We start from the raw sequence: 26485 nt of genomic DNA on the forward strand, positions 1-26485 counted from the left end.
CCTCACACAATGTCACTACAAGACAATGAGAGGAGAACTACAGCGAACACACGTTTGAGTTCGCTAAGAAATGACAACATACTAATATTAAACATTTTAACCAAATCTTTAATGTCAGGAATTGACTTCATTTTTATTTTTGAGATGGCTGCAAAATGATGTAAAGATGTGAAGAAGGAATCTACTGTTTGCAGGTGCCTGTTGAGAAAAGTGTGGATGCTTCTGCTGTGAAAGCTTATGGTCCTGGATTGGATCCCAATAAATGTAGGGCTGATATCCCAGTGTCTTTCAAAATAGATGCTTCAAAATCTGGTAAAGCACCTCTGGATGTTAAGCTGAGGTCAGAAAGAGGTAAGGGGACAAGTATATTTCAGGGGAGAAAAATCATACCTGTGTTGTATTTAAGGTCATCAAACATTATTCATTCTGTATTTAAGACAACTTGATGGAGCAGTTAAGTTTGTTTTTGTTTATTAAATTAATTTCCAAATTCTAAACTAGAGTATGTAATGACTTTTTTTTTTATCAAGGACCCTTGCAACACCAGCCAGTGATCACAGATCTCGGAGGTGGCATTTACGAAGTCACATATCTGCCACCACCAGAAGGAAGCACACTGAAAGGCAGGATAACGTGGGATGGAAAAGACATTCAAAACAGGTGTGTTAACACAGATGTTGACTATTAAGCGTAATGTTTTTTTGTTTTCTTATACATTTGCTTTGGGATAGTGATTATCTTACTTATTAATGGTCTTCGTTAAAATTGCAGCCCCTTCCAGATTAAAGTGCGACCTCCTGCAGAACCAGAGCGTGTGAAAGTAGATGGTCCTGGTGTGTCAGGCAAAGGCATTCCAGCATCAATTCCTGCAGAATTCACTATTGACACTAGTCAAGCTGGTTATGGTGATCTTGAAGTACAAGTCAAAGTGAGTAACAATAATACAAAATGATTTGTCTTCCCAAATGTGAGTCCAGTGTGTCCACTGTGCCAGCCCATTGTGTTAAAATGGAAGTAGTAGGTTCTTGAATGAAATAAACTGAATATTAAAGTTTAATACTGTTTACCTTAGAAAATTGTAATACAGTAATTTTTAAGGAATGTTCAAATGAAAAGGCACAGAATGCTGTAACAACAGAACTGGTTGAAATTTGTGTCTGCCACTTTTGGCTAGTGTAGTAAGACATGCTTGCAATTGAAGCATGTGTTGTGAGGCCCGAGTTTCTCCCAGAGTATATAATGTTCATGTAACTTACAGGAAAGCAACTGAGGGATGTTGTTGACAGCATTTTCAATTGTGCCACACGACTGCATTCCCATAAGTTATTTGAAGCATGTGTCATTGCCTACCCCCAAAAAATTCAAAGCTGTGTCCTCAGCAGGCAAGGGGATGCTCACCATCTTTATTTATTTATTTATTTATTTATGTCCAGGGTCCAATACTTGTTGAATTCCTTGAACACGGAGAAACTATTAACAGGGAAGTGTAGCATGAGACACTCCATAGCCTACGCGAGTTCATAAAGAGCAAACAGCCTTGGCTGCTCATGGAGTGAGTCATTCTGCTACACGATAATGCATATATGCACATTTCCAAGTTCACACACAGTGCAATGACCAAGTTCAAGTGGGAGCAGCTTGAGCCTTGATATGTCACCCTGTGACTTCCATGTGTTTTTTTTACACCAAACAAACATCTCAGAGGGAAGTGCTTAAACTCGGATGATGAACTAAAGGGCATAGTGAAGGACTAGCTCTTGTCACAGCCATGGGAATTCTGGGAACAGGGAATCCTTCATCTTTTGAAACCGCGGGATAGTTGTGCTCAGGTTTCTGGTGATTATTTTTGAATAAAGATAACAATTATACCGACAGTGTTCTTTTGTGCCTTTTCTTTTGAACACCTCTCATAAATTCCCCAGTCTTCATTGCAATTCTATTATTTGCAATAATTGGTCCTTGAAAGGTGTCCAAGTGTACTACTAATCAAATACATTTTCCTGGTACTGGGTTTTCCCTATATGCTGTATTATGGGTGAGAAATTTCAACATTAATGTAATCTTTCTACATTTTTAGTTGTTCTATGGAATTTAATGTGTGTCATTCATGACCTTGTTGAGATAGTGGGCTAGCATTTTAAGAATGGAAAACCTTTGTAGGTTGTAAGAATATATAAAGAAAAAGTGAGCAGTATTTAAAGCTAACTTAATTTACTCAACAACAAAAACAGCAGCCTTTTAAAGGTACCTGCTCCCCTAAAATATTCACATTGTAACAATTCTCACAATAATAGAGGTATTGTATTGCTTATCATAGGAAGTCTAGATTTATTTAAAGAGGAAGCTGAGCAGCGACTAAAACACACATGAAATATTAGTTGACATCACTAAAACACTTCAATATTGAGTACTTTACTTACATGCAGTCAGTGTCCACTTCAATGACTCAATGTATTTATTACTGTCACAGAAGACAAGAATAACTGTTATAATGTTGAACACTACTAAATGACAGTCACATATTAATGCACATTTAAGTATAAACTTTGGTACATAGTTATGATTAATACACTACCACTGCTGGATCTGAGCTACAATGCTGCTGATCTCCTAGTGGCTATCACTGAGTGAGGCGAGTGGTGCTTTACTCTGCTGTAGGTACATTTCTAGCAGCAGCTGCATGTGGAACCTCTTGAGTGCGTGTCTTCACCAGTGTCTCTTGTTCATGACTCTGTCTAGCAGCAACTGTCTTTAGCCTATGGTTCTGTCATGAGGTACCAGCTATAACCTGGGATCCCACTCTTCAGGCAACACCACATTCCTGGCTGCCCCCCCCCCCCCCCCCCCAAACCTCTGCATTGTTGTGTAGTACAGAGTCGTGACAACAGTGGGGGGGGGGGGGGGGGGGTGAAGGGAGGCCTGAATCCTGAATGCCTGAATGTGGACGATGAGAAGACAGGGACTGTAGCAGCAGCTGGTGGAAGCTCCCTGTCTGCACTCTGGTATCCACCTCTTGTGAGTGACAGGGAACACCTGCCAAAAAACCAAACTGGTCGCAAGGTGCACACCTGCATCCACGGATGTAAATACTGTGGTCAGTAGGACAGTCGATGGAACTTCCTTCTGACAGCTACCTGGAGGCAGCACCCTCATGGGCATAGGCTGTGGTTGCAGGACCATCTGCGACAGTGGCAGTGGCCAGACATTGATCTCCATTGGCACTGCTCTGGGCGCACTGACTGCGATGGGTGAATAGGCAGATATGCTGGATCTGTGGGAAAAAGTTCTGCAGCAGAATCACTGATGTAAGAGTGGCACAGCTTGTTCTGGTGGTGCCAGTGCAGCCCATGATTTCCCTTCTCATGGAAAGAAGCCATCTTTAATCTTGCTCCCATGTGTGGGAGGAATGGAGTTTTGCTGTGTGCCTTTGGAATATTGAAATGAACCATTTATCTTCACCTTTAGACTCTGGTGAGAAGTAGTAGTTACATTCTGTATGCTGTTGTCAGCACAAACTTGAAAATTGGCTGACGTGAACTGTGGTCTGTCATCCGGGACAAGGACCTTGGGAATACCTTAGAGATGACAGAAAATAGAGGAGAAAGCTGATAAAGTACTAGCAGTAGTGGCAAATGTCGTGGGGAATACAAAAGGAAACTTACTGTATGTGTCTACCACGAATAACCCTTGCATGTTCTAGAATGGACATGCAAAATCAATGTGTATAGTTTGCTATGGTCAGAACAGATATTTTCACTGCAAAAAGCATTGTGACAGAGTGGACTGCTGCTCTGGACAAACATTGCGATGAGAGGTTATTTGCTAAATCTGGGCATTTGTGCCGCGCCAAATACAATGGCATTGGGTGAGTTGCTTTGGGTGAACTATACGCCAGTGACCTTGGTGTGACAATGACAACACTTCCTTCTGTAGTGAGTGAGGAATTACAACCGATGCATTGCCATTCTCTGTATGTAACTGCAGAACATCTGACTGCATAGACAGTGCACGATGGTGCAAAAAGTAGTAACGAACGACTGGTTGGAGAATTTCTTTCAAACTAGGTGGCCGCCCATGATGCTTGTATTGCTAAACTACCCATTGAGCTAGGTCAAAAGCATATGCTCCAGCAGTATGCCAAAAACTGAGAGGAAAATTTTGAAGAATATCAAAAGCTTGGGAATAAATTTGATAACGTGATTTCTCAGACATATCAAATGGTCTGTCAGTATTAACTAGTATCAGAGACAAGAAGTTGGCTTCCCAGTGTTGAGTAATGGACCTGTGCAACAACTTGTATTGATTATTTGACAATAACAGAGCTGAATGTTGCAATTTTTTCATTGTAAGTGGAGGGACAGGCTTGGTAAGATTGAAATGAGCTGTTAATGGCCAATGATCTATAATCAAATAGAATGTTTGGCCTTACAGATATTGCTGAAACTTGGTAATACCATAGATAATGGTGAGTGCTCTTTTTCATGTTAAATGTAACTGCACTGTACTTCGTTGAAAGTTTTTGAGGTAAAAGCAGTGGGACTGTCGGATGAACCAATCCTGTAGGAGGGCACAGCTCTAATCCAGTAAGAAGATGCATCTCCAGCAGACACAACAAGCAAAGCTGGATCAAAGTGAATCAGACAATGATCACTGAACAATGTTTCCTTTAACTGCTGAAATGTATCCTGACATTTATGGGATCACACAAAATAAACCCTTTTCTGGTGCAGGCAGTCCAGTATAGCAGAAATTTGTCCAGCATCTGCAAGAAAATTAACAGGTTAATTTCCCCATGATGACCTGTGACTCTTTGATGTTATGGGGCACTGGCAGATCTTTTAAGCCAGCCGCAGCAAGCATGTTAAATGAACACTCTGAATTTGACAAATGTTCATCAGGCATACAAACCTGTGACATTATTATCCAAATAGTTGATACATGAAAAGAATTTCAATGTTAAGTTTTCCAGGAGGCATTGAAAACCAACAGGAGCTGAAACAATCCCAGGTATGTGTTGATCTCAAAATATTATCTGGATTGCTTGTCCAGTGGTAACTCCAAACATGTCTTGTGTAAATCAGTCTAGGAAAACAATTTGCCCTGTCCCAATCTGTCCATCAATTCTTCCGCTTGTGAGGGAGGAAACGAATCTACGGTAGTTTGTGGGTCTACCACAGCTTTGAAATCAGCCCACAGGTATAAACCTCCTGATGGCTTTTTAAGTATGTTCAAGGGAGACACACACTGGTTTGCAGAAACGGGTTGATCCTGAGCGACCTGCTCACATATAACAAGGGGAACAGCCAGTCCTGTATTTAGGTGATTTTATGCCCATGGGTCCAATAAATTTTTTTTGAAACCCCAACAATAAACCTGGGCAATTCTAAAGAAACATTTAGCAGAAAAATTGTAAACAAGTTATTTAAAATAGGTTGTTGTTTTTGTCTTCAGTCCAGAGACTGGTTTGATGCAGCTCTCCATGCTACTCTATCCTGTGCAAGCTTCTTCATCTCCCAGTACCTACTGCAACCTACATCCTTCTGTATCTGCTTAGTGTATTCATCTCTTGGTCTCCCTCTACGATTTTTACACTCCATGCTGCCCTCCAATACTAAATTGGTGTTCCCTTGATGCCTCAGAACATGTCCTACCAACCGATCCCTTCTTCTAGTGGTATAAAATTGGGTCTCCTCCTCCTGCAGGATCAAAGAATGATGTATTTAAATTTCGATCTGTTAATAATGTGTCACGAACTTCTCTTCTCCCCAATCCTATTCAATACCTCCTCATTAGTTATATGATCTACCCATCTAATTTTCAGCATTCTTCTGTAGCATCACATTTTGAAAGCTTCTATTCTCTTCTTGTCCAAACTAGTTATCGCCCATGTTTCACTTCCATACATGGCTACACTCCATACAAATACTTTCAGAAAAGACTTCCTGACACTTAAATCTATACTCGATGTTAACAAATTTCTTTTCTTCAGAAACCCTTTCCTTGCCATTGCCAGTCTACATTTTATATCCTCTCTACTTCGACCATCATCAGTTATTTTGCTCCCCAAATAGCAAAACTCCTTTACTACTTTAAGTGTCTCATTTCCTAATCTAATTCCCTCAGCATCACCCGACTTAACTCGACTACATTCCATTATCCTTGTTTTGCTTTTGTTGATGTTCATCTTATATCCTCCTTTCAAGACACTATCCATTCCGTTCAACTGCTCTTCTAAGTCCTTTGCTGTCTCTGACAGAATTGCAATGTCGTCGGCGAACCTCAAAGTTTTTATTTCCTCTCCATGGATTTTGATACCTACTCCGAATTTTTCCTTTGTTTCCTTCACTGCTTGCTCAATATACAGATTGAATAACATCGGGGAGAGGCTACAACCCTGTCTCACTCCCTTCCCAACCACTGCTTCCCTTTCACGCCCCTCGACTCTTATAACTGCCATCTGCTTTCTGTACAAATTGTAAATAGCCTTTCGCTCCCTGTATTTTACCCCTGCCATCTTCAGAATTTCAAAGAGAGTATTCCAGTCAACATTGTCAAAGCTTTCTCTAATTCTACAAATACTAGAAATGTAGGTTTGCCTTTCCTTAATCTAGCTTCTAAGATAAGTCGTAGGGTCAGCATTGCCTCACATGTTCCAATATTTCTACGGAATCCAAACTGATCTTCCCCGAGGTCGGCTTCTACCAGTTTTTTCATTCGTCTGTAAAGAATTCGTGTTAGTATTTTGCAGCTGTGACTTATTAAACTGATAGTTCGGTAATTTTCACATCTGTCAACACCTGCTTTCTTTGGGATTGGAATTATTATATTCTTCTTGAAGTCTGAGGGTATTTCGCCTGTCTCATATATCTTGCTCACCAGATGGTAGAGTTTTGTCAGGACTGGTTCTCCCAAGGCTGTCAGTAGTTCTAATGGAATGTTATCTACTCCCGGGGCCTTGTTTCGACTCAGGTCTTTCAGTGCTCTGTCAAACTCTTCACGCAGTATCATATCTCCCATTTCATCTTCATCTACATCCTCTTCCATTTTCATAATATTGTCCTCAAGTACATCGCCCTTGTGTAGACCCTCTATATACTCCTTCCACCTTTCTGCTTTCCCTTCTTTGCTTAGAACTGGGTTTCCATCTGAGCTCTTGATATTCATGAGTATCTATCTTACCCCTAGTGAGGTAAGCCTCTACATCCTTACATTTGTCCTCTAGCCATGCCTGCTTAGCCAGTTTACACTTCCTGTTGATCTCATTTTTGAGATGTTTGTATTCCTTTTTGCCTGCTTCATTTACTGCATTTTTATATTTTCTCCTTTCATCAATTAAATTCAATATTTCTTCTGTTACCCAAGGATTTCTACTAGCTGTTGTCTTTCTCCCTACTTGATCCTCTGCTGCCTTCACTACTTCATCCCTCTTCTTCTACTGTGTTTCTTTCCCCCATTCCTGTCACTTGTTTTCTTATGCTCTCCCTGAAACTCTGTACAACCTCTGGTTCTTTCAGTTTATCCAGGTCCCATCTCCTTAAATTCCCACCTTTTTGCAGTTTCTTCAATTTTAATCTACAGTTCATAACTAATAGATTGTGGTCAGAGTCCACATCTGCCCCTGGAAATGTCTTACAATTTAAAACCTGGTTCCTAAATCTCTGTCTTACCATTATATAATCTATTTGAAACCTGTCAGTATCTCCAGGCTTCTTCCATGTATACAACCTTCTTTTATGATTCTTGAACCAAGTGTTAGCTATGATTAAGTTGTGCTCTGTGCAAAATTCTACCAGGCGGCTTCCTCTTCCATTTCTTAGCCACAATCCATAATTCACCTACTACATTTCCTTCCTACTATCGAATTCCAGTCACCCATGACTTAAATTTTCATCTCCCTTCACTATCTGAATAGTTTCTTTTATTTCATCATACATTTCTTCAATTTCTTCATCATCTGCAGAGCTAGTTGGCATATAAACTTGTACTACTGTAGTAGGTATGTGTTATTTAAGGAAGAAATAGAGAGAGAGAGAGAGAGAGAGAGAGAGAGAGAGAGAGAGACTTTCTTAGCATTTTATTTAAGACAGGCAACAAAAGTTTCTCATGTCTGGAACTTAAAAGGAACCTTTTGAGATGAATAAGTTTTGTTCCTAAAGATTCCCCTATATCCTCTGAGAAAAACATGCTGCAGCTGTTGTGCAGCATTAAAGACTATATCAATGTTCATTTTTTTCAAACTAGGTAAGAATGAGAAGTTTTCAGAATATCTATTGTAGACATAAAGATACTTATTGAGCTCTGTGGGCAGTCTGACCAGTATAATTAAATTGTTAGTGTTCAGCATCAATTTGCAAGCCACAGATCCATTTTATGACTGTCTGAGCCATCAAAGAACTTCTTTAATTTCTTTAGTTTCATTGAGTTATGCAAGTTGTTGTGTAACTGCAGGTATGTCAACTCCTTCTGACTTTAGTGTTGTACTCACTGCATTGAAACATTCCAAAATACTCCCCCACATTATAGGCATGAAAGCAATAACTTTAGAGATAAGCTTTTGCAATATTCGTGTTCCTTTTGATTTAATCATAGCTTTCTCACTTTTCTCTTCATAAATGCACTTAAGAGCTTTATTGGGTGCTTTCCAAATAGCAGTTATGCCTTTGCAGGCATTTTCTCATGCTGACCATCTTGTGATACAGAGAAACATTAAACGCGAGTTACAATCTTCAAAAAGTGAGTGCAGAATTTTCCAGCATTCTGTAGATGCAAAAATTTGTAAATTGTTCATATGTACAACAAATGTAGTAGCCATTTTACAGCATGTGATTGCACTTGATCCTTCCAGATTCAGGGAATGAGTGGAGCAAGGAATGAAAAATTCTAAAAAATTGAAGGACTTGATTTGGGCTTGTAGACCAGAGTAGATTCTCACCATGTTTGCAGCATTATCATAACTTTGATGATGGCAGTTGCTTATATCTAATTCATGGGATTTGAGGAACTTAAATACCGTATCTGTCAATTCTTTCCTGGTATGCCCAGCATTTCTCATAAACTCTACAAACTGCTCTTGAGGTACACCATCTTTATTCACATGTTGTACAATGTAACTAAACTGATAACATAGTTAAAAATCAGGGGTGAAACTGACAACAATGGAGAAATACTGTGCATCAAATATTGCCTTTATGATTTCTTCTGTGGTATTCTTCGCCATGATATTTATAATTTCATCATAAGTGCTAAATGATAAATTAGAGCTGCTTCCTTTACCTGGGTTTCTTTATTTAGCTATGTGACCTGCTAAGATTGGATTAAATTCAGCTATCAGCTTTGAACATATCATGAAATTACCATTTCTTAAGGAACCAAACTCTTATTTATCTCCCAAAATGGCAATACCCTTGAAGAAAGTTTTTTTGCTATAGCCATTACTCTCTGTGGTACATTTCACCAATACTTTACTTCTTATTGTAACTGAGTAATAAATTGTTTTTCAACTCTGCATAGAGTATTTCCCCTATCTTTGAAACTTACAATCCAATCACGATGTTTACTGGAATTATCATATTTAGTTACTTTATAGTTAACATGGTTTCCAATCATTAAAGCCACTTCTTCTGGACTGGGATGAACCACCAAAAAGTTTATATGGTGCACTGTAAAGTAATCCCTGACTGGAGAGTAAATAATCATGTTGCACGATGTCTCCAATCGGCGATTTCATTTCAAATAAATCCTTGGAAATTAATCTTCGTTTTTCAGGATATGCTCACTCTGACTTAACAAAATCACAATTTCTATTCTGAGTAGTTCCATTTCATACTGTGTAATCTCAATTTTTTTTCACCGAAGGTATTTATATCAACTGTGAAGTCTGATGAAACTTCCCCTAGACATAACCATGGTTCACTTGCAGTGGATTTGTTCATATGTTGGTTATCAATTTGATTCACTAACCTTTACCTTTCCACCACTGCACTGTGAATCATTTGTAAGTTTCATGTCCTCAGGAAGGGAAAAACTTGCAGCTACAGAATCTAGTCCTTTGTTAACGAACAACATGTGTAACTTTGGCATTTTATGTAACACTTCTAGCAATCCACTGTTTATATTCAGGCTGCTTCTGAAGATGAAAAAATTTAAATCTTGCCATGGCAGCACGAGTCTGTGCCTTGTAAGGCTCTCAGAGTTTTTGAACTAGTTCTCAAAATTAACATGGTCTGGAAAAGTCAGGAAATAATTTTATATACAGATGATAAATACCAACTCTGACAGTGGCACCTGTGTACATTAATGACCTCTCATCTGTTACATTGCGAAATGCTAAGTTTGTTTTGTTTGCAGATGATAAAAACATTGGGAATAAGTAGCAAGTCAAGTACAGATTTAGAAATTGCAGCTAATGAAATTTTCACTGGCATCAATAAATGGTTTAAAGCTGATTCACTGTTGTTAAACTTTGAAAAGACCCACTATATGCATTTTGGAATATCGAAGAGATTTCCTTCCAGCATGTGTATAATATATGAAGATATGAAGATATGAAGTTCAAAGAGGTTGACAGTGTTAAATTTCTGGGATTACAACTCGATAATAGATTCAATTGGGAAGGGCATACCACAGAATTGCTGAAGCACATGAACAAGTCTGTATTTGCAGTGAGAATGATGTCAGATGTAGGAGGTATAAATATAAAAAACTTTCGTACTTTATTACTTACTTTCTTTCTATTATGCCATAAAGGATCATATTCTGGGATAACTTGCCAAACTGAGCAAAAGTTTATAGCATGCAAAAGCATGGAGTAAGACTCATTTGTGGTGTAAATTCGAGAACACCATGAAGAAACCTATTTAGGGAACTATGTATTCTAACTGTTGCTTCTCAGTATTTTTGTTCCTTTATGAAATTTGTTGCAAGTAATATATATCTACTTCCAACCAATAGCTCAATTCTTAGTATCAATATCAGGAAAAAGAACAAACTGCATAAAGATCTAAAATCACTTACCTCAGTCCAAAAAGGGGTCCAATATTCAGGAACACACATTTTGAATAAATTGCCAGCAACCATTAAAAACTTGGTTTCATATAAAGCACAGTTTAAACAGAGATTGAAAGACTTTTTGATAGGCGATTCCTACTCCATAGATGAAGATTTTAACAGGGACTGTTTGATCAGCTTAAATAAACATGTCTGATACATATCAGTTTTGACAGCATTTGGTCACAAGTCAAGATTAGGTGTTCTTTGTATGATACATTTATTAAAACTGTATAACTGTGTACCATTCTGACAGTGTATTAATTCTGTAAATATTAGCAGTTCCAGTTCAGTGTAATATACTCACCTATTTGACAATCTCCCGACAAATGATCAGGTTAGTGAGTATTATATTCAGGTGTTTTAGGTTTTTTATGTCATATTTTTTGACTTGTTCGACACCCATGAGAATCGTCTGATTTTTGGGTCTTTGGAAGGAAAACTGAATCTAATCTAATCTAATCCAGTCCAGTCCTCTTCTTTGATATTAAACTGGTGAAACTTGGGTGCAGCTACTGGCTGTGGTGCTGCTTGTTGAGACAGTAACTTTGTCGTCTGTTGTACACTGAGCAGCAGTTGCTCAGTCTGCTGTGCCTGAAACTGAACAGCTTCATTTAGAGACAGTGCTAATGGGGGCTCAGATATTGTGAAACACTTAATACTAGATAGAAGAACATAACAATATTGTGGCCACTGAGACTAGCTGAACACAAAGAACTCCCTCCGCTTAGGAAGGTGAGGGAAGTCTCTGAAAACTGGAACAAATGTGGGAGCAGCATTGTCGCCTATTTTTGCATAGCAGACAATGGATAGCATGAAGTAAACCACATGAAACTATTTCTCTCATCACCATTTGTTGTGTCTCTTAGAAAGCCTGCATATACTTAAAGAGCACGTCGAGAGAGTGCTAAAATGCACATAAAATATTAACTAACTTTTGTAAAACACTTTAATATTGAATACTTAACTCTGATGTAATCTATGCCCACTTCAGTGACAATTTACAGGCTATTTGTTTTATCTTGAGATAGCTAAATATCTCAAATGACACATCAAATGAAAAATAAGTTGTAGCTGAAAAGTTAATGTTAGTAAAGAAGACATCTATCTGGTGGAATAGGCAAGAAAGAAAGGAGACAGATTGTGGGAGTTGGTTGGAGAAGTGACAGATGATTGGGAAGGAGGCAGCAGGTGTACATAATAGGAATGGGACACAGGCACTGGCACCAGTGAGTTCGTGGAGCATATGATGACAATAACAGGGCGGAGTGGATTGGGAAGGGAGACAGAACAAGGAAAAGGGAAGACTGGGGGCAGTACGAGTGAAGATTTTTATGGTCCTAGGGCACGGTGGTGGGTTTGGGGCAGGGGGATAGTGGAGATTGAGGCAGAGAGGATGACAGGAATAAAGGATGTGTTGCAAGGAAAACTCCCATCTATATAGTTCAGAGCAGCCACTGTTGGAGGGAAGGATCCAGATTGCACAGGCTGTGAAGCAGCCATTGAAATCAATAAATTTGTGCTCCGTGGCATGTTTTGCCATTGGGTAGTCACTTTGTTTGTGGCCACAGTTTGGCAGTGGCCATTCATATAGGCAGTCATGCAAACATAGAATACTGCGCAGAAATTGCAGAAGAGATGGTATATGATATGACTCCCAGACAGCAGTCTGTGACATAAGTGGATGTGTGACATGGGTGGATATATCGGGCAGAGGTGTTGCACCTGTGTGTTTCATAGGGCTATGACCCATGTGGCAAGAGGTCAGGTGTGGGTGTGGTTGAGGATGGAAGAGGATACTTTGTGGATGGGGAGGGAGGTGGAATACCATTTTAAGAGGGTTGGGAACATTTGTGGGTAGGAAATTCATTTCTGGATGCAATGATAAATAGTTGAAGCCTTGGCAAAGGATATAATTCAGTTATTCCATTCCAGGATAATACGCTATGAAGAAGGGAGTGGTACTTTGCAGCTGGTTCTTTGGAGTGGTGGAATAGGCAATAGGTGTGTGTAAGGATCGGTCATGGAAAATCTGTCTGTGGACTATGTTTAGGACAGTGCCTGTCTGCAAATCCCTTAGTGAGACCTTCGGCATCCTGAGCAGAAAAGGCTAGATTTCAGTTGCCGTCACAACCTGTGGCATATGGACCCTTGCTGCCAAACTCCAACTTCTCAAAACTGTGTAGATGGGAATTTTTCTTGCAACACATCCTTCATTCCTGTAATCCTCCTGACCGTGATATCCTGTAGCTCCAGCACGACACTTGTCTCTATCCTACACCAGATATCTAATGTCATTCACCCTTAGTCAGTGCCTCTACTATTCAGTTGTTACCTTTACACCCAAAATATTTACACCGTACCAGAACTTTCTATTAAAGTGTTAATACGCTTTGGATATCACTTAAATATTTGGATCATTGCATCTCCGAGAAGATACTCCAAATGAATGGAACACACAGAATTAATTTTTGGTAAGACAAATAGTCACCACATGAAAAAATGAGCAGTGTGGTGTGACAATAAGTTGTCTCGAGCTTTATTGAAGTTGGTGTGATGCTCCTTACAAATCTTGCTGTTATTTTCGAGGAAATATCACAAGTAAGCAGTTCTGAAAAAGATTATCATCTTGGTGATATTATTCAGTATGTAGTCAGATAAAAAATAAAATAAGTTAAAATTATGCACATAGTGCTCATGTAGTACAAGAAATGTGATTCTAAATTCTCTGTTTAGATATCACTGTAAGGGACAGTCATCAGAATGAAAATCCAGCTAAGTAAAATCCAGTTTGTGGTAGAAAAGTATTGACATTCTGATAATTCATCTGTGATAGGAACCGAGAGAGAAACTCCATGGCATCTGTCCAAAATAATCTCTGACACACTTAAATAAATGAATGATGTGAAAGTCTCCACAAACTGTTTTGTATGTCAATTTAGTGTGTGTGGCAGCAGACAGTTGGCATTCTGCCTGTGTGTTCATTCCACTGAAGTTGTTTGCAACTTACAGTGAGTAGTATAAAATTTCCACTTGAGCAGTACGTTATAACTCTGTATGCAGTAGCTGTGAAAGCTTTATGCTAGGAACCTGGCACTTAACATTATTTTTAAAGTGTCATATTCATTGTTTGTAACAGCTTGTGTTATTAAAACAGTAGAACCAACAACAAACTTGCAAAGCTAGTCACATATCTGCATTTTTGCTAGGTGGTTAATATAGAAGACTGCACACACATTTTATCACACAGAAACAACCCTCACATATTTTTCAAGAAAACATTAAGAGTACATGCTATAAACTTCTAAGTAAATGTGTGCAAATGCAAGTGCACAAATCAAATGCAGCCTCATAATTTGCCAGATATTTCCCCCTGTGAAAGTTCATATCAACTATTTTTTGGTTATAAACTTACACATTTTGTGCAGTGTTTCCCACTGTTTTCTATACTTAAACAAAACACATTTCCATTCTCCTGCAAAGGTACACTTTGGAGTCTTCAGCAATTTTATCATGTTTTTCACTTCATTTTCTGCAACAGGTTCTACTTGTAACTCTAATTCCTCTACTTGTACTATACTGGTGAAGTCACAGCACTCAATTCAGTGTGTTTTATTATTTTAATTTATTAAAATCTTGAACCAATATATATCTACCTTACTTCCAAGTAATTTCATATTTTGTCTTTCTCTAAGATGTCACATATTTTCTAGCACCTAGACTAGATGATGCAACATTTTAGTATTTTGCACTAAAACTGCTTTTTGTTTTATGAATTTTTTTCTCTCTTCAGTTGCATTTTACTTTTTCCTAAAGGATTTTAAACTATCTTACAGTGGCTATTTCTTCCTCTGGTGATGTACCTTGTGAGAATTTGGATTTAATTTTTCTTATACATCAATTGGAGGACACACTTTTTTTGTGTGAAATACTGTCATGTCAGTAGACTAGTTTAAGAACTCTGATAATTCTAAAAGGACAATATTAGATTGCAAAATTCTCAGTCAAAATTACAATTACAACTGAAAACATTTGTTGATAGTATGATGGTGCTCTCTTATGGTTGAAAAGTGTGAACCACTTTTAGTGAATAAAGTTTCTTCAGTGAGAGACTGACTGGTGTTAGTGGCAAATATCAGCCACTCTGCAATAACTACAAAATCAGTAGACTGATAATAGAGAAATGTTTGTGATAATTTGAAAAACCCAAAAAGAATCATACGAAAAATCCAAACTTGAAGGACAGAGAGAACATAAATTTGGTATATAAGAAGATCCAGTAGTGCCCCTCTTGACTAGCCGAAAAGTTCATTGTTACACCAATGAGGAGAGATAAAAAAAAAGCAGAAAGAAAGTGTCAGCATGAGTTGTTGATTTCAAACGGCTTATTATAAGCTTGTGAAGATTTTCAAATGGGGAACAGGAGCGGTCCCTTAGAAATGAGTTTCTCACATTGTCACTTTTTAGCTTGTATGAGACACAATGCTAGAACAATGATGTGTTTGGTGGAAATAGTGGGTAGAAAAAGACTTGTTTTAGTGATGAATGGAAACTACACCACACAATGTGATGACTGCATGTGATGACTTTCAAGTTGTCCACATGAGCATAAGAGACTGTAGAGCTTTGTCCACAGTATTGGCTCAACATTGAACAATACAAGGGACACAAATCTTTCTGTGTCAGTGGTTCAACACAGCCTGTTCTGGTCAGGACTTATGCCCATTTACCATTGTGCTGCCTTTCATTGTCGAGAAATCACTGGAGAGGTACTGCTGCCCGAGGTACTGCTCCTCCTTCAAATCAGATGAGTGATTAGTTACACTTCCATTAATACTGTTACTTTTTTGTTTTGATCTATGTGCAAATGTACACACAAAGTGAAATGAAATTGTTTTTGAAGCTAAGGTTTCCCAGTTCGTAATATTCATTAATTTGTTTTGTAGGTTTCTTTTTATAGTTTTCCATTGTCATATCTCCCTCGGAAATCTGAATTGCTAGATTTTAAAATTAACTACATATATTAGTATGTGTTTGAGTGAGTAGTTTGGTATGCTCAAACAGTGCTTTATAATGTCTCACATTACCTTTCAAAGAATTTCTGCTATGCAATGACTGTGGCATATTGAAGGAAAGTGGAGTATTACTTAAAAGTTGTTTCGGGCACAAAGATACGAAACTTGAATGTTCTGGGGCAAATTTTATTTCTTTCAGAAAGTATCATAATAAAGTAATAATTTGAAAGGTCACTGAAAACTGTAAATGAATGTGATCAAATAACTGATTACATTGTAAGTATTAAAAACAGAAAATAAAGTAAAACAAAGGGTGGAATATAACATTTCACTGATCAACCACCTAGACATGACATATTATTTTAAGATACTTGATATTTGTCACTTTAGTCCATGCAGTTTCCTTATTATTTTTAAAGGCAGAGTTTTAATATAAATTCAGTTCTTGTATATTGCTTTTAGTACTGATTCCATGAGAACTACAATGTATCGGTGGAGCATAATTAACATTGATGTAATACTACACAATAAGATACTGGAGGAAATAAAAATTGCTACGCATCCAAAATTTAAAATTGAACTAAAGGCATTTATAATAAACCACTGTTTCTATTCTGTAAAACAATTTCTGAATATGTAATAAAAAAGTTAGTTAAAAATTAAATTGTAAGAATATGTACCCAGTTTTAATTTGCTACTATTTGCGAAAACTGTACTACTTCAACTTTTCTTTGACTTGTCCAATATCAATTGTACAGCTTGTGCAGTATGATATAACTGGCCCAATAAAAAATTAGTCATGTTAAAAATATGAGTATCAAATGTAAAACTCATTGTGAGGCTCTTTTATTAAAAATACATCCAGTCACTGAACTATTGGAGCAAAAGAAATGGGTAGATAAATGCTTCTTCGCACAGAGAATTTTATCCTGCCTGATATTATACTTCAATGATGTGAAGAAACAACATTTTTTTATTAATGTGTATCGTGTATTGGTGTACAAAATATTTTGTAATATATTCCATCTGAGTATTATTCACTGCATTAAATGTAATATATTTCCATCTGAGTATTATTCACTACATTAAATGTAATATATTTCCTTAATTTTGTGGAGTACTGCATTTAGTCTGAGGACAAACAAACTGATTCGGTTACAGGGTCCTGATGGTTATCCAAGAAAAGTTAAAGTAACTGAGAATGATGATGGTACATTCAAAGCTGTTTATGTACCAGATGACTGTGGCAGGTACAAGGTGACTGTGAAATATGATGGCAAGGAGGTTCCACATTCTCCATTCCAAGTTCAAGCATATGCAACTGGAAGTGTAAGTAGTGTCATATGATAAGGTTATTGTCAGCTCCATGTTTTCATAAAGAACAAAAAATCTCAAAAGTTTTGCGCAGTATATTTAGAACTCTGTAAAGTCTATAATAACAGAACACCATGAATAAAACATGTAAACATAGTTCCAGATGAGCAACTCATGTTTAAAATGAGAATCTGTTTTGAATGTACAAAACGGATGTACCACATTAGCATCGAACAGGTAACAGCAGTACACTACATACAATGATTTATGTGGCAGATAATTATACAAAGTGAATTCCATTCTTTTCATAATTTTAACTTTATATACACATCAAAAAATTTTCTACTTCAATTGCTATATGTGTGTCGATTTCTCTGTCATGACTTCCTTGTTCATCAAATTCTGCATACCATTGCATTTTAGACATACAGTTTGTAAAGCATCTCTTGTAGTTCAAGATTATTGTGAAATTTTCTGAGGAAGGCTCATTTTACATGGCCTAAACTACTCTAATGGAAGGTTCTCACACATCCATAATACTTTTAACAAGAATGGCTTTTCCGTTATGAAATTTTATGGGCAGGATATTTTCTGACAGTTAAATTTTTGTCTATAACCATCTCCTAATTACTCACACTTGTAGCTTAAGCAGCACTGCAGTAGTATAGCCTGGTTCATATTTATTATTTGTGATAGACCTTTTTATTGATAATACTGTTCCACCATCAGTATCGTGTACGTAAAACCATTACCCAAGCAATCTGTCTTTTACTTTTGTTTCTCCCACCTCAGAATTTTTTATGTAGGCTCCTTTTTAATAATCAACAGTAATGTTAAAAACAGTATAAAGATGTCTCTTACAGTTATGTCATCTTAAACAAGATGACATTTTTCATATCTATGTCTAATGTCATTTGTAGCATTGGATACCAGTTTAACTCATACTTTCCCACTATATTGTGTCATTTGATAATTTCTATCTCTATCTCTACGGTAAGGAGTTTTTTCCTGCGTGTAGGAATTTCTGAAAATTACAACATTCCACCTTAATCTGACTAGTTTGCAAGTCCCTTATTTTTTTTCCTATTTGGTTTTTTGAGCTAATTTTTGTGATGGTTAAATTGTGATTTTAATCTGTGTGTGCACTTGGGAACACTTTGCATTTGACGCATCTTGCACAAATTTATACTTTGTCGTAGCAGAGTTTACACAAATTTAAAGTAAAATGTTTGCACAGTCTGTGTGTCCTTGGTTAAGTTTGAGTTCAGAGTTCTGTTTCTAGTTGTGACATATTGGCCACAGACTCAGGCATGAAACTCCAAGTCAAGGAGGATAAAAAGTAAACAAAAATTGTATTCCTTTAACCCACCCTTCCATAGATTATCTAAGTGTTTGAATTCATGTACTGAAAGTTCCTGTATTATATTGTGAGGTAATAAGTCTGTAGGTTCACAGTATGAAAATAATTGTTTTGTTTCAGTGATTATTGGGATGGATAAACTTGAAGCATGTAGCGGAGAAAGCTGCTTTAAGTAACAGATTTACTTAAATTTGTTAGAATTAACAAATGGGGTCCACATTGCATACAAACTGCCTGATCTGCATGCACATGTCTGTTACCCACATTCACGTCTGTATCCACAAAAATATAATTTTGTAAACCATTTTGGTACACTCAAACTCTGATGGCAGGACTGACACTGGCTTATATTTTTGTGGAGTGAAGTCAGACCTTGTAATTTACATTCCATTGACTTAAAAAAAAAAAAAAAAGGCTGATTGTAATCAAATTTTTATACAACATAGGCTGTCGTATATTTGATATATTCCATAAGGTGCAACTTGCTGTTATAACTAATGAAACTGAGTATGTGTAATTTTCTTCATGATATTTCCACAATATTGGGAAATCAAATAATCATTTTAAAAGTTTTCATCACACATTATATGCTGTTTAAAGTCAGCCATATAGTTAGTTTGTCAAATAAACATTACCTCACCATAATGTTTAAACATGTTAATGCTCTACACTTCTTAGTGTAATAAGTTATGCATTCAGTACCTGCAAATATATTTAAAAGGAACATTAATACAGTTACTGATTTTATACCAAACATTAATGTAAACAGGAGCCAGGCTATGAAGTGAGGATTTCAGTGGATAGAGTATCATAGTAGAGCTGTTGGCTAGCTTTGTAGCAGCTTGTGGTAACTGCACAAGTGATTGCTATTCCCATTTCATGTACAATGAAAGAAAAGTCATAATTTAGATGCTGGTATGACAGAAGCAGGATGCATGTGCAAATGTGTGCAAAACTAGAAAGAAGGATGTGTCTTCATATTTAGCCCTTACAGATGTCCACAGCACATCTACCTTTCTCAGGACACTGTGCATTGAAGCCAATATAGGGTGCCTCCATCCCAAGTGGGTAATAGTAGTGATTAAAAAGAAAAAATAATTATTAATGTATATTGTGTTTAACCTTAGTAGATGAAAATCGTAAAGCTGACACTCTGCTTTAATTTTAGTGACAAAGTAATTATTATTGTAGAGGTCCATAAATAGACCCCTAGATATTCACATCAACATGGGTTCCATGAAGTAGCTCTGTCCGCAGAATATATCCACGTCTGTGCAGACATCTACTGACTGTCTTTCTTTTCCTTTGAGAGTTATTGACAGGGCTGAATACTGTAGAAAGTTTAAGATATCCTATGTATCTTCAGTGTGTAATTCACACTACTGTTATAGGCCAGATTGTGTGGTAGAATGTGTAGGACTAGACCTTTGCACCAAAGGGAGGTGAATCAGATCTAGTCTCAACTGTGACTCTAGATGAACAACTGTTAGTGTGATACTCCAGCTAGTGTGGGTATGGTATAAAAGTAACGCAAAAGTAGGCAAAACCAGATAACTTTGTTCATATTAAAAAGCAACTGAAAGTCCAAGAACACACTCAACAGACGTTACATAATTGACACACATAGGATTCATTGTTTTACAGCTACATCCATCACCACTCTCCTCTTCTGCACAGGTTATGCATATATATGCATAATATAAAAATTAGTAACAACTATACTTTTACGAATATGTAAAATGTATTTTGATGAAGCCGATTTCATGGTAAACATGCTAAATGGCCAATATATAAACATATACGCATATACGAACATATAAACAGAAACAATGATAAAAAATAGATCTGGCCACAATCAGGGTGATGAAATGCCAGTTGTGAGTCAATATAATAATCAGAACTCAAAAAAAAGGCATGTTTCACTATCTGATGATAAAGTCGGAACACACACATTTACAAGGTGCATGGAATTCTTGATAGCGACTACTATAAAAAGATGCTTATAAAATCTCTCCATCCTCTACTAGACTGCATGTGTGTAGTATATAGGAGTTTAATCCCCTTACAATCACTGTGGTAATGTTTTTAATGCTGCAGTGCAGTGTTTACCTCAAACAAACTCACTCTCTCCTAATTGCTTCATAATGATATATCTTGACTTCTCGAAATAAGTTTGGTATCTCACTTTTAATAACTTGGGGCCATACTGGTTCCTTAATATGAACAGAAAAGGATAGCTTTTACTGATAATCATAACGCGAATTGTATATTCTGTGATATTTTCACTTTCAAAATGTATTGTCAGTTTATTATATTATGCTGTGAGTAATCCAACTACAACTGGCTTTAAATTTTGCAGTGAATAGGGAAAATACTGAAGTCAATCAAATGATTCCCTGTATCATTAAAGATTTCTGTCAAATAACATTTCCATTTTTTCTTCTTTTGAGAATACTCAGTGGCTATCACTAATAGCATTATCTGTTTCATTGCTGAATATATTTTATGTAACTTTAGATTATGCAGTTAACTGGCTCTTAACAGTACGGTGCACGCTTAGTTACTCATTGCTTTACTTCTTTATTGGTAACAGGTGGCCCAATTTACACTTTAGCATTAGAGAGGTTGAAATCGGTTTTATTAAATGTGGTATCCCTTTAAAAGCTAAAACCTTGTATTACTAACCTTTTAATATGAGAGAATAACATGACCTTAATATGACAATTATTCTCAAGCATTCATCAGACCACTATACTTCTACAGAAGTAATTGTGTTGAAAACTATGCAGTTTAAATTGTGGTGAGAGATTTAAAGTTGCTTTTATACTGCTGACTTCATCAAATTCAATGTTGTTTATTGTGATAGTGGTGTATGTTCTAGAAAATTGATAGTTGTTTATTTCATATATTATTTGCCTTCATTCTTATTTTTGTGGTGCAGGCTGAGAAATGTAAGATAACTGAAGGCATTCAGCGAGTCCTGACAAGTGGTGAAGAGTACTGCATAACAGTAAATGCTAAAAATGCTGGATATGGTGCAGTAACTTGCCGTATTCGCTCAACTTCTGGAAGGTAAGTACATAGAATAAAAATAGTTCCTTTAGTTCAGAATAGAACTGTGCTCTCAATACATAATGCAGAAGGGAGAAATTGGATAGGCTGTACAGAGGTCATCCTAGAGAAAACAGTAATAACTTTATTTGCAGTATCTAGGAAATGGTCTTGTGCCATAATTGTCACTGTGTGATAAATATCTCTTACATGATACAGAAATAGGTGTACTTGTTACCATCTGGGAGAAACTCTTTATTTAAAATGTAAATTATGTGTTACATTGTATATACAAGAGTATTTTACATAATGTAGTGACGAAACCATTCCAACTTTAGTGTCACTATATTCTGAGAATAACTCCCTGCTTTTTTTTATTAGCACTAGAGGGATTTGGCTGATGATATTTCCCTATCTGTACACATAGGGAATTCTTGGTATACATTAACCTTTCTCCTCGGAGGGAAATCACGGATCTGGGAAGTGCTGAATGTTTGAGGCAAGATGTGGAGAACTGCCTCACTGTAGGCAGAGGCAGATCTCAGGCTAAGTTGGCACTGCTGAACATGACTAAGATAGCACATCCAGATTTCTGTATCATTCCTTCACAAGCTCTTCCGTGCTGGGGCTATTAATACTTTCTCCCACTACCACCTTGCTGACTGGTGCTTTCTTTTTAGAATAACTTAACTTTATATTCACCTGTTCTGAGACTGTAGTTTTTATTCCGTTTTTTCTTTAGCTCCCTGCCTTGTACACCCAAACTTATTTCATGATATTTAGAAATACTTCCTTGAGAGTTTTGAGTGGATTACTGTTTCGTGATAAAAATGATAGAAACTGTACATTTTACAAAGTGAGACCATAATTGGACAAATGCTATTTTTTGCTGTGTTCAAAGCAGTGCAGGTACTTTGTTCTATCATGAATGAATAATATTACTGGCCATTTACATCACATAGTGATCCATTTTTACCACTGAAGAGATCTGAATTTCGAAGTAATGTTCAAAAGACCCAATCAAAAAGTGCTTCGTGGCATCAGTAACTCACAACATAAATTTCTTGATGCATTTATGTAAACTGCTGTCATATGATTGAAATATAGTTGTATATAGTACAATATTCATCAGACAAATTTCCCATTGAGATACGTTACTAGCCAGTGGAAGCATTGAGAATCGTCTTGACTTGGGAGCTTGAAGTAATGCAGTGTAAGAAGGTTGCCAGTTTGTAGAATATGAGACAACTGTACTGTTGAAGAGCAAATTTAGTAGTGTTTCATTCTAAATTGGACTGCATGGCTAAAGTTGCCTTTTGTTACTTAATGACTGCTATTATTCACTGGGAATATGATGTGTTAATATAAGATTGTACCTGTTTTACTGTTTTGTCAAACTTTTCCTCCAGTTACTTCAAAAATAAATGAAATATGCACTTTTCTGGGATCTTCACAACAAACACTGGTCAAGCATATGAGCTTCTTACTTGGAGTGGTTAGCCATTGCACTAAGAATCATCTAAACAAAGAGACATCATGTTACTCTCATTGTTGCAGTTGTATTGTAGTGTACTTAATAGAGAAAGAAAATAGTTATTTGTGCTTTTAATAGAATCTTCCTGATTTTTAAGATGCTGATATTGAAAGAAATGTAGCTGATTAGCGTTTATGTATTAAGTAAAATTGTAGAATAGTATTGATCTTCATAGTGGATATGTTACATCTAACAATGGTAATAATAGTAAAGTGCAATTCTAATGCACTGGCGGACAGAGATCTTGTACGCATTTTAGAAATACGTGAACCACTTGACTTCATCTTCAGAAAATAGTGTAATGGTTTTCGTACTACTGGAAGGAAGGAAAAGTCTGATCATTTACAAATAATTTAATGAGAAAGATCACATATACTACCAGTGCAATGATAGTAGTAAGGATATTTTGATAAAATAATTTTTCTTCATAAGAGAGAAAATAATTATGGATATCATTAATCTTGAGCTATGGGATTGTGCTATTGTTTGCAGCATATGATTACAGACCAAGTGAAGTGTATTAACTATTTTTGAAGGTTTTTAACTGATACTATTTAATAAAGTAAGACTGAATGTAATATACGAGAGTTGGAACTTAAATAGTGGCAACTATTTATTTACAACCGATACAAGAGAGTTACATGTTTGCACCTGTTACTGTCCTTCAGAGCAGTCACCAGTGTTGCGTAGAACCCATTGCCGGCGATGTGGAAGGCATAGTACACCGTTAGCAGAACCTCTTCTGTTGATGGTGCAAATGGAGCGGTCTACTGCATGTCGAATCTCAGGAACAGTTCTGAAACGAATGCTACGAAGTGGTTCCTTCATCTTCGGAATCAAATCAAAGTCATAATGACTTAAGTCCGGGGAGTATGGTGGATGGTACAGTACTTCCCAGTCCCATCGACCGAACAGAGCAGCCACAGCGTGCGCTGTATGCGCCTGTGCATTGTCGTGCAAAATGATGCGTGGGTTGCGCAGAAAGTGTCACCACCTCTTTCGCAAAGCTGGTCGCAGGTGATGTCCCAAAAATGAACAGTAATACTGTGCATTGACGGTCTGCCGTGGAGGAACGTAATGCGTTAGGATAACACCATCACAGTCGTATACGAGAATCACCGTAACTCTAGACCACTCCATTCGCACCATCAACAGAACAAGCTCTGCCAACGGTATACTATGTCTTCTACATCGCTGGCAATGGGTTCTACACAATGCTGGTGACTACTTTGAAGGAGCAGGTGCAAACATGGAACACTTTTGTATCGGTTGTGAATAAATAGTTGCCACTATTTAAGTTGCAACCCTCGTATATTCAGAATTTTATCCTATTATGTTGACATTTTTGATGTCGGCTTGTATCTACGAAAATGTACTTTGTAGGATACCTTCTGACCAGTTAAACTGAATATGTTACAGTGACTTGGATATAGACATTGAGGATAATGGTGATGGAACATTTAGTATCTATTACACTGTAAAAGATGCAGGGGATTATACACTCAGTGTCAAATTTGGTGGCCAGCCTGTTCCTGATGGTTTCTACACTTTTACAGTAAGTACACTTATATGTCTAATTTTGGGTAAAAATAAAGACTGATAACCTATGCATTTCATTCTGTGATGGTGAAACAGTTTCACAAAGTGTGGATAAGTAATGACAAATATGAGCTTGGTTTTCTGAATGTCTTTGATTTAACAAAGTAACTTTCTCAAGTGAATTGTAATGGCAGTGAATGGTAACAAGGCATGTTTAAATGATTAATGATGAATCGAAGCATTGTTCCTGATTTAACATAACAAAAAGGAAGTTCATCACTTACGTACTTATTGTGATGTTTCGTTCGTAGTGTATGTCATAAACAGTTCGAATAGATAGAGAAAGAAGCAATTTTTACCTTTCTGCTTCTGCTTCCTGCAGTCTTCCAGTATGCAGTTTCATTGTTTGTAGCTTTACTGTCTATTGATGAAACATAATGGACAAATACTTACAGACAATAAGTGAATATCAAAGCAGTTTTTACTATGAATTTTTCTCCTGTTTCACAAAGTATTGGATTTATATTTTCTGTGGAAGTATAGGAAGGGTTTAAATGTGTAGGGCGAAAGATGTTGATTTGTAAATACAGGTGAGGCCTTTTAAATGGCAGTAGTTCATAAAAGTTTAACAACTGTTTACAATTTCAGGGCAGACTGGACTGTGGTTTTTGATAATAATGACATTCAATAAACTTGATACCAGCAATAGTCAGAATGATGTAGCTTGTTAATCACAACCTGCATTTCAGGGTGCAATTTCTGTTTTTAAACAGTTGTTACTTCACATCATTCATGAATGCGCAACTGTTTGTTTTTTCAAGGTACTTGAAAGTGGCATATTTTGGCACTCAGAAGGTTAACCAAAGTACTGTAAAGACACCTAACGGTCTGTTTTCTCCCCCTTGCTCTTTTCTTTATGGTGAAAAGACCACAACTTTCATATATTTTACAAGTATTTATTTATTACAAACAAGTTTTGTTTTGTTAAGCCACAATAATGAAAACTGGTTCAGAATAAGAGAGTAAGATAGTAGGTATTAAGGAAATTAATGTGATTTGTGTGCTTTTCACAACTTATTCTATCACAGAGTGATTGAATATTTCATTACGATAATCTTTTTGTCTGGTGGTTCCAGACAGTTGGGGAACTAAATATTTATCAATCACACAAAACAGCAAAAAAAGTGTAAAAATGTTAATACAAGATCTCTGTGTGCTGGAGGAACAGAGTGACCCTACAGTCTTACAGTTAGAAAATTTAACGACTGAAAATAGTGACGGTGAGGGAGCTATCTGAATATTGGTGATTACTTTGGTTCCACCTTTGTGACAGTGGATAGTTTTGTGATGACTGCCTTTATATACAAAAAGACAGTGCTTGATTTGTAGAAAATGTAGTTCTGGTATTGTGGCCTTCCAGGTGGTGTTTTCGAAATTTATGTGCCTTAAAACGTTATTTTAACACTTTCCTGAGCATTTTAAAAGTGTGAAATCAATGTTTGTTTTACATTGCTTCAACTGCAGCAAAAGTTCTAAAATACCTCTTATCAAAATTTGCGGTTCTGATTTTATTTATTTATTTACTTTCATCAGAGGTACCAGTACAGCGTAATGGCGTGTACCGTC

The 26485-nt window shown here is 36.8% G+C and overlaps 1 protein-coding gene across 4 annotated transcripts in view; it reads left to right on the forward strand.

Moving 5' to 3' along the window:
* LOC124721177 (filamin-A) overlaps positions 1-26485 on the forward strand; it is a 537279-nt gene that overhangs the window by 305083 nt on the left and 205711 nt on the right. For all 4 annotated transcript variants that reach the window (XM_047246011.1, XM_047246013.1, XM_047246012.1 and 1 more), the window contains 6 exons: positions 195-351; positions 531-660; positions 772-928; positions 17223-17390; positions 21677-21807; positions 24740-24875. In XM_047246011.1, the coding sequence (XP_047101967.1) occupies positions 195-351; positions 531-660; positions 772-928; positions 17223-17390; positions 21677-21807; positions 24740-24875 (879 nt within the window). The remainder of the gene's footprint in view (positions 1-194; positions 352-530; positions 661-771; positions 929-17222; positions 17391-21676; positions 21808-24739; positions 24876-26485) is intronic.

Source organism: Schistocerca piceifrons, chromosome X, assembly GCF_021461385.2.
Source record: "Schistocerca piceifrons isolate TAMUIC-IGC-003096 chromosome X, iqSchPice1.1, whole genome shotgun sequence".
In the NCBI taxonomy this organism is placed as follows: domain Eukaryota; kingdom Metazoa; phylum Arthropoda; class Insecta; order Orthoptera; family Acrididae; genus Schistocerca; species Schistocerca piceifrons.